Genomic DNA, 17,162 nt, shown 5'->3' with positions numbered 1-17,162 from the left:
AAGAAAGAAAGAAAGCAGTAGCAATAGGAAGTGCTGCCAACAGTTTTGGTTTTATTGCCAGAACTGTGATAATCTGGTATTTCCCGTAAAGCCCCAGGTGTTGTACTTGCTTTATTTGCTGGGAATCTCCAATTTCTCTTATCCTTTGTTATCACAGGGCACAAAACAAGACTATCTACCCTTTCTGGGGCCTAAATATTCAAAATACCAAAAGGTGATAACAAACCTCCAACACATTTCTGGATGGATGGCTCATCGTATTTAATCCAATATCAACTTTTTGAGGACAGACACAATTCAGCATTTCCAGGTCAGCTGGGCTGAGTGCGTGGCATTGATCTGTGCTCTCCTCCTTTCCCCTGCTCCCCTCTGTGGCCTGTTCTGCAGGTCAGAAGAGACACCATGTGCCTCTGGTACACATTCCTCACCCTCATGAAGAACCATGTGTCTCTGAGGCTGCTCCTTCTCTTCTGCCACGTGAAGGTTAGCAGCCGCCTTGTTGTACAGCTTGGGAGCCCTGGCCTCACCATGGCTTGGGTGCTTCACCCAGCAGGGGTGTTTTTCTGCATTGGAGCCTCAGGGCTTGTCTGCACAGGGAGGCTCTTGCAAAACACGCTGGGCCTAGGGTGTGAATTTAAAGGGAAAGTGCTATTCTGAACCAGATTCCTGCCTGCAACCCTCTTCTTCTGCAGAAAAACGGGATGGTATTTTTATCATGCTGCCAGGCAGACTTGGCAAACCAGCTGCACTAACCCGAGGAACCAAAGACAGTCACGGATGCTCTGCTCCATGCTGGCCCTGGGTTGCTGATGCTGACGGCAGTGACCCTGGACCCTGGAAGACGAGGAGCAGCAGGGAGCAGGCTGGTGCATGCTCAGAAAAAGGGGGGGACCAGTTCAGAGTGGAGCCTTAACTGGGATTTCTTGGCATCTTCTGGAGAAGTTGCCATGAACAGAAAGCCTCTGCAGGGCTGCCTCTGTTGGGAGTCCCCCTTCCTCAAAGTTTGGGCTTGGATTAGCTGCTCGAGTCCAAACCTGTTAGAACAGCCCGGGACTGAACTTGATGAATTACCCCAAGTCAGCAGCACTTCCGTGCCGTGCTTGTGGTTCACGTGAGCTGGCCAAGCTATGAGGCAGTGTGCTATGGGAGCTGTGGGGTGGGAGCTGTGGTGTTTGGCTCTGTAGACCACAAACACGTTCCTCACCGTGAGCTATCAGATTGGCCATCCTAGCTGTCATCTGTGCCAGAGCATGAAACTTCCTACCTCATCTGTTCCCTAATGCCTTCTTCTCAAATTCAACCCACAAATGCTGTCTCAGCTTTAGGGGTGGCCTCAGAGTGGTGGAGAGAGGTGGGCTGGGAGGGACCGTGCTCCCTGAGCTGAAGATACGGTGCTGGTCCCCAGCACTGTGCCTGGGGGTGGATGGAGGCCTTGTGCTCTCAGTGACGTGGGTACAAGGCTGATAGTGTTTAACTGTGGCTATTGCAAGAATGTGTGCATGGACAGACAGAGATTTGCATATGGGAGTGGGGGAAGGGACCCTGCAAACAACTTGCATCCCACAGGGTTGAAACTTGATGTCTCTGGAAGGCAAAGGGACACGGAAAGTCACGTAAACGAGTCATGGTGAGACTGGCAGAAAGGGCAAGACTTTTGTATGAGGCATGGGCGTGCTGTTAGCTGGATTAACTAGGGTAAAAATACATGGGGGGTTATAAGCCTCTGGGCATAAGGGTAGAAACAACAACTCTGTCCTTGAGAGAATGCAGAAGACTTCCCTACTGGGAAGTTATTCAAGAGAAGTAAGTGATACTTGCTGCCATGAAGCAGAGCTCCCTGTCTATGAGAAGCATGGTCTCACCCAGCATGGCAGCCTCTTGGCAGCACGGTGGTCTTTCCTGGCTGCATTCTGTGTCTGTCACGAGTCCCCATGCATCACTGAAGCCCTGTCCTGTTCTTCGCTGCTGGAGTTGCCTAGAGCTCTCTCTGCTAATAGAGCTGGCTGCTTGAGGACTCAACACAGCTGAAATGATTTATTCCTCAGCCATTTATTGCAAATGAAGCACTGGAAGTCTTTCAAAAGCCGTATTTTCTTGACCTAAGTTCAGCTGAGCCTTTTAGCAGCATTAACTTTACAAGAAAAGTTAGATGTAAAGAGGAATTCTGCATGAATAATGTTTGTGTTGGTAAACAGTCCTTACTGATCAGTATCTCTCTCTCAAAGTCACCTGGTTATTCAGAGGATCATAGAATTAGCCAAGAATTACAAGCCAGCTGCCCCAGAAGGATGTGATGGCTTGCTTGTTTACTCTGGATGCCTGATAAATTGCCAAAATATCTGTATGAAAACAGGTAAAGCCGTGCAGTGTTTAGAATGCAGTAAAGCCTTCAGATACAGAGCACTTCATAAAATCCTATCACCCCAAATTAATTCCAGTTGGTAGGGACAGGAGAGCATCACATGGGCTGTAAACTGGGTGGAGGACCATGAACAATGGATTAGGATAAACAGCAGTGTGTCAAGTTGTCAGGGGAGTGAAGGGGAGCACAGTGTTGGGAGCTAGACTTGCCAATTGCTGCCCTTCATGGTGAACTGTGCATAGTTAACCTCCTCTGTGTCTCCGTGAGGCTCTTAGAGAAATTAAGAGGAGTCTGTGGGTGTTTCTGTGAAGCTGGATCATTTCACCTTTAGGTAGCTGGGAAGGTTTTACAGAACATCCTTCATGGGGCAGAACTGATGTGGGATCCTTTCTGAGGTGTCTGTTGAGCTCTCATTCATGTTCACAAAGACGCTCCCAGTTAATTATCTGGTATTTTGACCAGACATTTATTTACCACCAAATTACAGAGGGAGGGGTGCCTGTTTTAGGAATGTGATGAAAAGCATAATAGGGTAGGCTGCTCTTAAACATGGTGTTCAGTCTTCATGGTGCCCTGGCTTCCAGTATGAGACCCAGGTAAATGCTGATGTGGTCCCTGCTTGCAAGTGCTACTGTAGGAGCTGATCTGTGGAAGGCACTTCCTCCCTTCTTGCTGTGGGAAGGTGCAGGAAATTTCACATTCATTATCTATGTTAGATTTTGAATGGGTAGAGGAATATAGTCCAGTGGGTCGAGTGTTGGCAACTGTGGTAAATTTGGTGAGATTCTTTCTTGGTGGTCAGAGAAAAATTGTGCCCACATGTGCAGTAGCTTTGGCTGGTTGTAGCCGTATGGAGCCTATGAGGCTGTTCATAGATGAGCACAACCCAGTAAAACAAACACCTTTTTTGTGCCGTGTGGTGCAAGCCTGACGCTCCTATCCCTCTTGCCTGCACTTATTTGCTGTGTGGCCCATGAAGAGGCTGTTTTGGAATAGGGTCATGGTTCCCTTCTGGGTCTGGCTTTTGTAGGAGAGGCAGAATGGGAGGGATGACAGTTCGCTGTTCTGCAGCAGTGTATGGGGGCACGTGAGCTCTGGGCAAAATAATAAGGGAGTGAGCGGCCCTTGGCTGTACTCACGACAAGCGCACAAGGCTAAGCTTGCCCCTCATTGCACAGGTTAATGAGACTGAAGGGACCACCAAAAGAAGAAACAGCAAAGGGCAAAACAGAGCAGCAAGCTCTCACCTTCTTGGTCACACTGCCCCATCCAGCCTCTCCCTTAGTGCCCTCCACAGCCAGTGCCACTTCTCCCAGCCACACACACTTCTCCTGGCCTTTGCTTGCTGCAGGAGACCAATATGATTTTCAGTCAAATCTGATGCAAGGTCTTAATTTCACGAGGGCAAAGATGCTTGGAGTGCTTTGGTGAGGTGTGGGAGGTGACCAGCCTTTACAGAAATGAGAGGAGAGTGAGGCTGGGCCTTAAGGGCACTGCTGAAGGTTTTCAAGGTCGTTGATTTTGTAAAGGAAAGAAAAAAACAAATCGTGCATCTCACAACCGAGGTGAACTGGGATTGGAAGAGCAAAAATGAATGATTCTGGTTAAATTGCCTGTGATTAGTGGTAGCTGGCATGGACAAGAAGAAAACAGAAAGAAGTGTAAAGGACTGAAAGACAAAGAGTTGGACGACATCTTTAGGAGTCAGTGAAACATCTATTTTGCATGTGAGGACCGAAATAGCTTCACTGGTCACAATAATGATATCATGGCTGTGTTCTCCACCTGCCAATTAGCACACCCTTGTGCTGACAGACTTTCTTTCAGGGGCTGGAGGCCTACTCCCAAAGGGGACCTCGAGTTGCCTTTTGGAGAGCTGTGAGAACAGGACGCTTGAGGTCAGCGTGTAGATAAGTAGCGCCAGACGGTTCATATGTCTGGATCCTGGTGGGCTGAGTGGATGTTGCAGGGCTGGTGTTACCTCAGGGCAGGGATGTGGACTACTCTGCTTCTGCAGCTTTCTTTCAGGCTTGTTCTCCCAACCCTGTGATTTGTTCCCATTTGAACTCTATCTTTGGGCTTTTGGAGATCGGTGGTATGGATGCTGAAGATGGTAAAGGTCCATCCAGGCCTTTCCAGGACAGTTCCTCAGCAACTCCGCACCTCTTCTCTTACATGTTTATCAAAAAGTTGCTTGTGCAGGACATTTAAATTGACAATGTCCTACAAAAATGCTCCCAGCAGAAGAGATCCCACTCTTCCCAACAGGTTTATCTATATTGCTTTTCAGCTCCGTGAACATCCCCTTCCGGGGCTTCTAGGTGATTGCATTCCTCTGCTATTAAAGGTGATATTCAAGGATAGCTTGGGGAGGCAGTCAGAGTGCAGAAGAGAAGGAGCAGATTTGGAAGAGTTTTGCTTAAGATGGAGTAACTGGGTAGAGAGTCTTCTCTGTTGTCCAGCTCAGCTGCTTCCTTGATTTTCCCTGTCACTTTTGTTTGGAGATGAGAACCATCCATATTTATAATACATGATAAATTCCACATTGTGCCCTGTCTTTTCTTAGGTCTTCCTTGGATCCCAAACTCCTTCCACTTGTTGTCACTGCTGCTTATAATTAGTGTTTGTGGTGGCATCCAGAGGTCCCAACTGCAGCATTGTTCCCCTTGTGCTATTCACAGCACAGAGTCATAGCAAGAGACAGTCCCTGCCCCAAATATATTAAGTGGGATCTTTGAGAGAGGAAATGGCAGCACAGAGAAGGGATGTGAATTGTCCTCCTTTATGCAATATTTCTGGGATAAAACCCAGCACTATTAATAACTTTTTGCTCAACAGCTATCTTTTGTTCAGAATTCTGGTTTTCACCTTAAGATGTTTGTGTTATGCAGGATCTGTTGGGAGGTTTGGCGAAAGTTCCCTCCTTATGATCTACAGCTAGATGTAAAGCAAGTCGGTGCATACCTGTCCATTTTGTGCTCATCAAGCTGTCTGCGAAGGCTACCGTAATGTTACCTATTGTCTTCTGTTTACATGTGTCTTGCTGCATCATTGGTCCTTGGTTTTTTTGCTTGTACTCTGCAGTATCTCCTAGAGGACCATTTGTGTCACCCCTCGCTCTGCTACTTTTCCCCACGTCCTTCAATGCAGAAGCTGACAACCAGCAAAAATTTGCTCACATCAGATGCTCGAATTTATTTTACCTATTTATTGTCCATTAATATTCTATAAAATTGACTTTCTGCCAGAAATGTTTGTGGAAGCAGAAACTGTTGATTAAATTTTAATGAAGAGTCACAGGAAGCAAATTTTAAAATTGCAACTGTATGTTTGTGATAATAAGAGCTCTGTCACTGCTGTCAAGGACTAGAATTGATGGAGGCCGCAAAATGTCTTTATCCAACCAAAATGAGTCAGAGTTGCTTGATTTTTTTTTTTTAAACACAAGCCACAAACTGCTCATGAGCAATTTACAAGCCAAAAATTAGCCAGCATGGCTTTCCAGAGAATAGTTCTGAAGAATATTGCAATAAGCAATATTCAAATATAAAAAGAGGGAAAATAAGGATAAAAAAATTAATCAGGAAGAGCTGACATCCTTGAGACTCCTGACAGCTGTAAATCAGCCCAGTTGGGGGACATTTCAGTGGAAGCCACCCATTGCTGTGCTTCGGTGGGGGTCCAGAGCTATTCAGAACAATGCTGGGAAGCCACACTCTGGACAAGGCAGGAGACACGCTGTGTTAGTGTCTCCACTGGGCAGTGCCCAGAGTCCCAAACGGAATTTACAACTGCAGCCCATGGAGGAGGGTGGCCCCTCTCCGCAGGGCTCTGTCGCTCCCCAGCCCGGCGAGCGCGCGGTGCTGCAGACACAGAGCAGGAGCAGCGCTGTGCTGCGGGTCGGGATCTCTGCTGCACGCGGTGCCGCTGGCTGCAAAGGGGGCTCGGTGCGTGGGAAGGGAGCGGAGCTCGGCCTGGCGCAGGCTGCGATCCAGCGATGGCAGCGACCCGCGGCGTCCTGGGCAGCAGGAGAGGCTTTTAGTACAGGGCGGTAATTCCATCCGCGTTCGGCGGGATTTGGACACGTAGTTATCTGTCTGCCTCGGAAATGCTGTCTCAGGGATGATCTTTATTCCTTCTCCTGTGTTTGGATGAGAAACAGACCTGTGGTTACTGTCTGAGGTTCTCTTGGTACCAGTGCTTTAAAGCATTTTTTAAACTAATAGAAAAACTTTTCATCTTTCTAATATAAGAGAACAAACAAGACTTTAATGCGAGCCCTGGAGTTGTGGGGAGATCCCGATAAAAACACAGCTTTCTGTTTTGGAAATACCCTCTGGTGGATTTGTTGAAACCCTACCAGAGACAATGGTGAACTTCCAAAGTAAGGAGAGACATGGAAAAAAAATGATTGTAATTGAGACAGCAAGTGGTTGGCTCTTGTCACGGAATGGTGGTGAATATGGTTTTATAGGTTTAAGGTTAAAAGTTAGAAACGGCTAATGGAATTTGTCTCGTCCAGTCACTAAGGTACTTGTACTGTTCTCAGAAGGTGCAGCATTCCCACCTGGTCTTCTGTGAATCTCTGGGATGTTCCTTGGTCCAGGATTTCTGGGGGAGTTTGAAATATCCAGAAATCGTTGTATGCTGGGCTGTTCCATCTGACCTTCACCGCTGCCTGAGCTACGTCAACGTCATCGTAATTGGTCCCCATTTTTGGGATCTGTTCCCATGCACATGTTGAACATGTTTGAAAATGCTTGTTGTAACGGTTTGTGCCTTGTAAATCTGCCTGGACAGTGCAGGGGACAGGGTCTGTGCTGGGGCACTGCTGGTGGGGGGGATTTGAACAGTTCCCCCACTGTGAGGTGCTGCACAGTCCTCCTGGCCTCATACTTCATGTCTCAGTAATTTAACACTTCTGGGACCCTCATTTTCTGTTAGTGTAAAAGACTGAGAAGGGATGAAAAAGGCATCTAGGTGTGCTGTGCTACCTAAAGCTAATAATGCATCCTTGGTCTTTCACTTACATATCTAAATGTGATGGGCATCAAGACTGGACTACACAGAAAGGGCAGAAGAGGATGCTGAAAACATGCAGTTGTTGGTAAACTTTCTGCCTCACTTGGAAATTCATCTGCATTTATGTGCCTGTAGTGGCCCTTCTTGCTGGTTTAACTGAAGGAGTTGGTGGTGGCCTTTGGCAGAGTTCTGTGTCCTTGCTTTTGCAAGTTTAGCTACAGGGCTCCCACAAGTACACAGTGGTGTGTATTCTGTCCTCTGGTCACTGATAGAGCCTAGGTGGAGCAGATAGTCTCTGTTAAAAGGGTTTAACTTTGCTAAAGGCTGTTGTTTTTTTTTTCGGTCTTTCCCCTGCTTTGAAGAAGTGCTTCTGTGGCTGTTAGCATGTAAAACACCAAATGATGTTGGGTTTTTTTGCCCTTTTCCAATACTGATGACATTCCACTAATGGTCATTTTAGATCAGCAAATCCTTCCCTGTAACCCGAAACATAGTTCTCAGCTTTCCTGTTACTCTAAGGGAGATATGTATGGTTTCATGTACAGATCTCATGATAACCATTTAATTAAATGGTTGGGATTTTTTAGGCTGTTTTGTCTCCTGTGATGAGTGTTACACTTTGCTTTGGTGATTGAAAGATGATGGACGCCACCCAGGTCCTTTCCAGGGTACCATGGCAAAGAGTTTATGCTTATTGTTCAATGGCAGAAACAAAGAGTTAAAGTATTCTAAAGTTTTACATGCTTTGGATAATTTGTCCGCTAGGTCTTGACTGGAGGTCCATAGAGTATGGGTGGGCCATTTTTCAAGCTGATCTAGAAGATAGAGATAAAGCTATATTTTATGAATTGCAATTTCTAAGGTCATCTGGAAATTGAGCAGTTCATAAAATATATCTTTGTTTAACAATATATTTGATTATATAAAATATGATCCCAGAATCAATTGGGTACAAACAAGATGTTGCCTTTAGGGTTGAAAACACATTGTTAGAGGCATGAAGAGCTGAAATTGTCGCTGCTGTCTTTGTGTGGCTATTGTTTTTGGTTTTAATAGGAACAGAATGAATGACATTTTTCCATCAGACCACTTATGCTCAACTATACCTCCAGGACAACTTCCTGGCCAAAAATATTCAAAACAAACACACACAATGGCAATTCTACTCCAATTACATTGTTTGCAAAGCAGCTAGTGTTCGTAGAGTACTAGGTTTGGCAAATCCAAGCACTCAGTCCTAGATTTTAGTACTGGATGTTTGTACATGCATTCCTTGTAGCTGCTGCACTATTCAGGTAAGTGTTGGAGTGGGTGTGTGCATGTGCACCTCCGTCACTTCTGAGCCCAGCACGGTAGAAGGGCACCCCCATTGCCTGTGCAAGTTGGGTGAACAGCCTGGCTATGGGGAACACCCCCCTACCCAGTGGCCAGATGCTCATTAATTTCAATGAAGCTGAGATTTCAGTTGAAGATTCTGGGCCAATTCATACACCAGTTTCTAAACTTTCACTTGAAAGAAGAATGACTAAATATAAACTGTGAAAAGATGGAGGAAGAGGAATTTATCATGTGCTCATATGTGTAAGTGGAACCAGAATTTGTAAGAGGAAAGTGAACTTGCTGGCTTTGTGGCATGCTTCTCTGTGGTTTGAGCTGCCAGAGGGATTATATAGAGAATGAACCTAAGCCAGCAAGCCCTCTTCTGACTTCCTAGTCAATGTTCTTTGGCTGATAAGAATGGTCATAAAATACTGATTGTTGTAACTCACAGTTTGAAATGTATATAGTGCTGCAGATTGGCATTACAGCCAGTTTTCCTTAAGACAAAGAGCACGAGAGGAACCTAGTTAAGGGAAAAACTTGTATGCTAGGGCTGCTGTGGGGCACGCAGGGAGGAATAATGCAGCTGTTCTGGCTCCAGCAAGGTTTCCAAGCGTCATTCCCACACCAGTTCTGCAGAGTTCAGTCATTTCAGCATGTTCACACTTTCAGTCATTTGGGTTCTCTCCACATCAGCGTCTGTTCCCTGTCAGTCAGCTGGCTGGATGCCCTCAGCAGAGCCTCTAGGACCCAAGCAAACTGTGCACGCATTGCCTTGTCTAGCATCTCCAGTTGTAGAGGACTATTCCCCGGAGCACAACAGTGTGCCTGACTTCTGCTGGCATACCTATATGGGAAGGGCACAGCAGCAAGGTGAGTGGTAGGAACCACGTCCTTGGAGAGCTTTGGTTTATCAAGCCGGCTGGACACTGTGTCCTTGCAGTTACAACACTGACAGACACATGGGCAGTGAAGGCGAGGTGCAGGTGCCCAAAGTGAGCCAGCCGTGCCATCTCATGTGGGGCGCCGCAGGGAGTCCCAGCTGTCACACACGTGGTGAAAGAGAAACTCGACTGTGTGTTAATTAAAAGGCCTAATAGTGGCTACAGCATGATGTTGCTCCTCAGAAATTTAAGCTGTTGTTTATGTGGTATGTACCCCTGCCCAGGGCTGCAGAGATCCCAGTAAGCTGCTGCAGTGTGCGAAGGCATTACGTTAACAGCTGTGAGAAGTGCTGACCATCCTTCCTGCACAAACTGGGGTGGCCAGCAGGAACAGGGAGGTGATCGTCCCCCTCTGCTCTGCTCTTGTGAGGCCCCATCTGCAGTGCTGTGTCCAGGTCTGGAGCCCCCAATACAAGAAAGACAGGGAGCTGTTGGAGAGGGTCCAGAGGAGCGACAAAGATGAGCAGGGGGCTGGAGCACCTCCCCTATGAAAACAGGCTGAGGGAGCTGGGCTCGTTCAGCCTGGAGAAAAGAAGGCTGCGGGGTGACCTCACTGCAGCCTTCAGTACCTAAAGGGAGCCTACAAACAGCAGGGGAGTCAACTCTTTGAAAGGGTAGGTAACTGCAGACAAGGGGAAATGGTTTGAAGTTGAGAGAGGGAAGATTGAGGTTGAATGTCAGGGGGAAATTCTTTACAGAGAGAGTGGTGAGGTGCTGGAACAGCTGCCCAGAGAGGCTGTGGGTGCTCCGTCCCTGGAGATGATCAAGGCCAGGTTGAATGGGGCCCTGGACAGCCTGGGCTGCTATTAAGTGTGGAGGTTGGCAGCCCTGTCTGCGGCAGGGGGGTTGGATCTTGATGATCCTTGAGGTCCCTTCCAACCCAATCCATTCTGTAATTCTGAAATTCTGTGAAATGTAAATTGCCTAAAGCTAAAGTTGTATTACAGACACTGTTATGTTTTATATTCCTGGTGCGAAACCTGTAATTACCCACTGGCAGGTAGCAGCAGAGGGTGAAGGAGGCAATGTGTCAGTGGCTCGTGGGGGTTCCCTTGAACAAGCTCTGGGCTGTGAGCTGACTTGTGGGGGTTGTGCTGGCTAGGTGATATCGCTGTCATCCATGTATCTGACAGGGCAAACTTCTGCAGCATTGAGCTGTTATGTTTTGGGGTTTTTTTGTTTTTGTTTTTTTTCTTCATGTTTCTGTTCTTTCTGGCTGGAGGGAGGTTCCTTCAGAGCAAGGAGAGTTTGGTGCCGGTGTTGAAGCTGTCAAAGTGTCAATGTACACAGGAGCTGCTGCCAGTGAGATTCAGTTTTGTCTCCTTGTCAAATGAAGGTTAGATCAGATGTGGACCAAGGGAGCATCACCTTTGATGCCTAATCCTAACCCGAACCCTAATCACAGCAAACATGCCACAAACAGCTGGGCTGCTTTAGTCAGGAAGACGTATTCACCCAGCATAGGCAGTGCTGACCCACCAAACATCGCTCTGGACTTCAGATGTGTACGGTGAACCATTGTGCCAGAGGCACACCTTGTAATAATGATGACAGAAATGGAAAATTTCTCTTTGGTAAGGAATGCCATCTTCACAACAGTTTCTGTAATTGAATTTGGAGTGATTTGGCGCTGCAAATAATTTCTTATGGGAAGATGAATTCTGAAATTTTCCATCTGGGAGAACATTGACACTCATTGACACATACGAGGTTCTCTACTAAAGGGGAAAGCCTGTACTTGTGAGAGCGGGACTTTGAACCACACAGTGGTGGTGGCTCTCCAGGACCCCAGGGAACAACAACCTCCAAGGCAGGGTTTGGACTGGTGTCATGCTTCCAGATCCTATCTCTCAATGATAAGGAACCTGGAAGCCTTGACTGTGCCTATAGCATCCTTTAGGATTTCCCTGTTGAGAACGGAGAGTGCAGACCCCTGGAGAAATTGCTGGACCTTCAGGTTCTCCACCTCAACACAGTAACTGAGAAGGTGGAAGCCCTGACACTTGCATGGAAGAGCAGTTCTGGGGCCTGCATCTTGGGAAGCCTCCAGTGGTTGGCACTTCATCCTCTAGAGGACAGGAAGGCAAGTCACATCTACTCATGATGTCTATTACCTGGAGATCCCCGATGTGTCTGTAGATTTCCCGGCCTTTAGGATCTCCCACAGTGAGCAAGATGCAACTCTTGAAGCAGTGGTTGCAGCTAGCGTTGCTGGCTCTGAAAGAATTCTTTGAGCACCTTTCCTGGGACTAATTGCTTCTGCTTCACGCTGCCGAAGGGTTGTTTATGTAGGATGCTTTGTGGGTGGGATGTGGTTTGTTGCTGTTCCATTGTAGGAGCCTTTTCAGGCACTCTGCCCATTTATGATTAATTATGTTTTGAGTTCAGGCTCTGAAGGTGCTTTCAGGCATATGCCAGGTACCAGGAGTGAAAGAGGTGTTGTTATCATCAAGGTACTTCAATGTAGTATCACATGTAATCACAAGTGAATTAGTTAAAGCAGTGTGCAGATATGAGGCCTTGTGAGTGTTCAAGCAACTCGTGTGGTGCAATTTAGGACTCAAGTTTTAGACTTTTGTAACCCTCTCCTCTCCTGGAGCAGTAGGCTCCAGGACTGCTGTCAGCAGACAAACCTGTCCTGGAAGGGCCTCTTAATGGAACAGTTCTGTTCAAACAGGATGAGGAATGGTGTGCATTTGTTGATGTGAGTCCTTGCACCTTTCAGGGTTAATTTAGTTCCTGTGACCTACATGATAGCATTGTCTGGGATTTAATAATTATTTGGGTTTCATCTGACTTAGGAGTGAGCAAAACCCCTTGAAAATCTGTTGCTGTTCATGGCCCTACCATGATTAAACCTTCCTTTCTGCAGCACATCGTACCCTTCTCCACAGAGAAGACACTCAAATTTGGGTAGAGGAGGGCTTGACTGGATTGCAGGGTGGCCAGAGACACGGATCCTAAACGTTTGCCTAAAGCTATCTGTAACTACAGTCGAACAAGAACAATCACAAACCCCCTCCTCCTTCTCATGAATCCAGAGGCAGTGGCAAATGCATGGCATATGCTGCTAACCTACCTGTGGAGGAGATCAGGAAGTGGCAGAGCAGAACTGTGAGATTTAGAGCTGTTAAAGAGGGTGGACCTGATTCAGTGTTCTGAGTCTGCCAGAATTGCTGGTGACTGCACTGGAGCAGCAGTAACCTGTGCAGAGAGGTCTGGGAAGCAGGCAGCTGGGGGAAGCGTGGGGTAAGTGCACTTGGACTTCCCTTGGAATATTGCTGAGACTGCCAGGCATAGCATGTTGTTTTCACTTGTTTTTTTCCAATGTGTTTGAAAAGGTGAACTGACCCAAAATGCTCAGAGCACAAAGAAAAGGGGCACTTTTAATCCTCACGTTGGTTTGAACCGATCTCACAACTTTGTGAGCTTCAACTCTGTGGTTTGGATGGGGCAGAGAGAGGAAATGGTTAGATGCTAAAGCTGGAAGTGAACCAAAATTTAAAACATTCTGTGACATACTCCAGTATTAGTGTGCTGCCTTTGTCTCTCAAGCTACTTTAGTTTACTGGTGGAGAAGGTTGAAAGGTGATTCATTCATAGTTTACACGTACCTAAAAAGGGAAGAGGTTTCTGGTTGCTAGATGGGATTCAAATTTACCAGAGAAAGATCCATTGGCAGTAAGCCAAAGTTGAAGCAGTTCAGGTTAGGAGGAAGGGCTGCAGTTTAAACAATAAGAACAAAAAGCAGGGGAAGCTCTTGGGCTGGCTTTCAGCAAGCTCATCATCAGTTAATGGCTGTAAATGAGGATTTCTGTTTCTCTGTGGGCCTACCTGTTGGGGAATGTTGTGCAAGTTATTACCGGTGGCCAAGAGTAGAAGATGCAAGAGAGCCATGTGTTGGTTTGGAGGAGACGGATTGCACACAGGTGGGAAGGAACTGAGAAGTAGAGACCTTGGAAAGTTTCTTGCTCTTCCTTAGCCTCATCCTTCAGTGGTTTCTGGGTTTTGGGGCTTTGCACTTCTCTCGCCAGCATTTTCTCTGGAGAGGGTCAGGGTTGGCCCATCTCTCCCAGATGCTGCCTGCTTCACAACGCTGCAGACCGCCAGCCTGGAACTACTGGAACTAATGCGAAGCAGATGCACCAGTGCCAAGGTCGGGACCTTACCAGTATTTAAAGCACGTGTATGGAGTTGGCATGGAGCACGGTGACCTCAGTGTACAATAGCAGCCAACCGACACACACATTCAGACAGAATAAATATTTGACAGCCTATTTCTCTATTCCCCAAAATGACCCCTATAAAAACAAGGTCCCGTTTACCTTCCTGATTCTCTGTGCATAGTGTTCTGAGAAGAGACAAGCTCTCCTCTCCTCCATTCATTGCCTTCCTGTTCTTTTGGATGAACCTGTTTCCAGGCAAGGATCAGGGATATTGACTTGGCAAAACCCACGGCACCTTGGAGTTTCACAGAAGTTCTGAAATGTGGGGAAAGCTGAGATCTGTTTTATTCAGAAGTCTCTTTCTCTGTGCCAAAGCACAGTGGCCTGGGAAGCGGTGCAAGACCGGTGTTTGGCCTAAAGCAAATGCTTGTAGCTGTTTACTGCTGTTTCTGCCCCATTAATACATGCAGCCCTCCCCATCCTTCTTCCTCTGGCACAGATTTCTAGGGAGACTGTAGCAGGTTTGGGTGTGCAGAAATAACAAGAGAGAAAACTATGTGGTGTGGCTCATTCATTTGCCCTCGATGTGCTAAACATGCCTCCTTTACATCCCTTGTATAGTGAGAGGAGACACAGTACAAAATAATCATCTCTCTAATGAAACCCATCACATTCCTCCTCCTTTTGTTGTCCCATATCCAAAATCAGGATGCAGTAAGGCAGCTAAAAGAAAACTCACGAGCATAAGTCAGAGGAAAAACTTGATCTTAGACAAGAGGAAACCATTGTTGGCAATAATCTTAAGGCAAAACCAGGAACTTGGTGTTTACTTTTTTAAGGTTAGATTGAAAAATGAAAAAGCAGAAAGAAGAATTGCAAGCCTTCTAATGCACGCATGTCAGGTATAATATAAAGTCTGGCAGAAACTGATAAAGAGAACTCTCTGTCTCTCTCTCTCTCTCTCGATCTCTCTCCTGCCTGATGTTCCAGGTATGTGGTAAAATCCCCTTTCTTAAACACTCAGGAAAGCTCACATGCAGAGCCCACCTTCAGTCCAACCAACCTGAAACTACAAGTCCTAAAGCTTTTTCAAGCGCTTTTATTCTTTCACCTTTTTATCTGTGGTCCAGGGAAGTGCTGTCCCTCCCTTCTTGTCCTTTACATGTGTAAGTTTTCATGCTGCCCTTCCTTGTGGCTGTTGCTTTTGCTGGTGATGCTGTCAAGCTGAATGGCTGTCTGTCTTGGCAGCTTTCCCTGGGGATGGTTCAGTAGGATGGGCAGCGTGCTTTGCAGTGGCAGTGATCACAGAGGTGTCGGTAATTGTTGTCAGCAAGGGCAGGATGCGGGGAAAAACTGTCTCTGAAGAGCTTGAGCTTCTGCATCTGCATCTGGACAGTCCTGGTGGGGAGAGCAAGAAAGCATATGGGGCTGCTGGGCAGTGTATGGGCAGCTGCAGTGCCATCAAGTCTGGCCATGTGGAGCTGAGCGAGGAGGGAGCTGTGTGCTGGGCACCTCGAGCCAGCCAGCGTTTGTGACCCCCAGTGAAAGCTGGGAGCAGTGAAACCGTCGTGCGGCAGTGGGGACAGCACACACGTTTCAGATGGATTCTGAGGGGGCTGGCATCACACGTGTTTCTCTGACAAAGATGAGTTTCACATTGTCTGTTTTCTCTTTTTGTAGCTGTCCCTCCCAAACTGAAGAAACTGAAAAGCCCAAACGTGCACGTTGGTGAAAAGATCTCACTGAAATGTGAGGTGACTGCTGGCAACCCTCAGCCATCCTACAAATGGTTTAAAGATGGCAAAGAGCTGAAGAAGAGCAAAGACATCCGGATCAAGTATGGGAATGGGAAGTAAGTATGCTATGGGGCTGCCCTGCCCTCTAACTAACGCTGAGTTTGGGACTTGGGGAGCAGCCCTGCAAACTTCCCAGCTTGCTCTGTGTGATGCTGAGCTCCCAGGCAAATGCAAAAGAGGCAGGGAAGCCGGGTCAGATGGGCAGGCATGGCAGGGCTGGGAGGTTTGATGGATTATCAGGACCGAAACTGAGAGAGATGGTTGTATTGGGAAACCAGTGCCTATTCAGGCAGCTCTGTGGCTAGGCCCTATTGCAGGTTGTGACTGAAGTGGCCATTCACCTTTTATGTCAAGCCAAGGATCTGCATGCGTTATTTTTCTTGGTATAGTTTCTTCTGGGGTAATGCTGCAAAATCCAACAGGTAACTGAGGGGTGGGAAACAGCAGGGACAGGAACCACAGTGGGGATGGGTTGGGGTTGGACTAGATGATCTCACACTCTGCCTTTTCCAACCTTAATGATTCTGTGATTCTGTGAACCAGGGATAAGGGGCTCCCACTGCACTTTTGTTTAAATCAATCCGTGTTGTTGTTTTTTTCAAGGCCAAATATTTACATATGATATATCCTAAAGTTATTCTGTAATTGTGACTGTGCTTACATTCATATATCCTGACCTAGCCAGCAACAAAGTCGACTTGCAACTGCCTGATCCCTTGGAAATGTTAAAACTAATTTTATGCCAACATATGTTATGCCTCAGTGTGTGAAAAATAGCTCATCTATTCTCATCGTGCCGTTGACAGAGTATTTGCTTTTATAATTAGAAATTCTTCAACTGCTCAAATGGGTCATTGTCAATTGCTCTCATTTCGCTGAAATCCTGTTAGCTTTGATTTTAAAGGCACGTCTCAAATGTCCGGTGTAGAGCAGTGGCAGGACGGCATCCCACCCACAGCAGCTCCCACGCAGCCCCTGGGTCGGGGACACCAGTGGGGAAGAACAGCCTTAAAACACGGTTGTCAAGTCATAACTTGGCATTTCCTAGTTTCCATGGCAGCGCGTTGGCTCGCAGCCTGCCAGTGAGAGGCCAAAGCCACGTGCGTGTTAGAAGTGCTTCCTGCTGGCATAATAAGCCCGAGGACAAACATCTTAGAGAAAGCTGAGCACCTGGCTCTGCCAGCACCTGAGTCTCTCTCATAGATAAATATATATTTATCTCTCTATAAATATATATATATATATATATAATAATATAATATATATATATATAATATATATATATATATAATATATATAAATATATATTATCTCTCTATAAATAGAGAGAAGGATGATAATGATGTTGGACCTTCCTCCTTCTGGACCTGGCTGCATGCAGAAGAGTACGTTAAAAACTGCTGTGTGCTGATGCAGTTTGAGGATCAAAGAGTGCTTGGGAATCTGTGTTTCTTCATTAAATAGCAAATGGGGATGAGCAGCAGAGGGAAGCAAAGCTGGGCATGGGAGATGAGTGCACATCATTACTGCCAGCATGTTAGGAGAAGCATTC

The 17,162-nt window shown here is 46.7% G+C and overlaps 1 protein-coding gene across 1 annotated transcript in view; it reads left to right on the top strand.

Annotated features, from left to right (window-relative positions):
• NRG2 (neuregulin 2) overlaps window positions 1-17,162 on the top strand; it is a 151,325-nt gene that overhangs the window by 78,236 nt on the left and 55,927 nt on the right. The window contains exon 2 of the mRNA XM_042887207.1: window positions 15,495-15,666. Coding sequence (XP_042743141.1) covers window positions 15,495-15,666 — 172 coding nt within the window. The remainder of the gene's footprint in view (window positions 1-15,494; window positions 15,667-17,162) is intronic.

Source organism: Lagopus leucura, unplaced genomic scaffold (assembly GCF_019238085.1).
Source record: "Lagopus leucura isolate 7727_CA_CO unplaced genomic scaffold, USGS_WTPT01 Super-Scaffold_100075, whole genome shotgun sequence".
Lineage (NCBI taxonomy): Eukaryota > Metazoa > Chordata > Aves > Galliformes > Phasianidae > Lagopus > Lagopus leucura.
The sequence above is the reverse complement of the archived record's forward strand: the minus strand, read 5'-3'. Positions and strand labels throughout refer to the sequence as shown.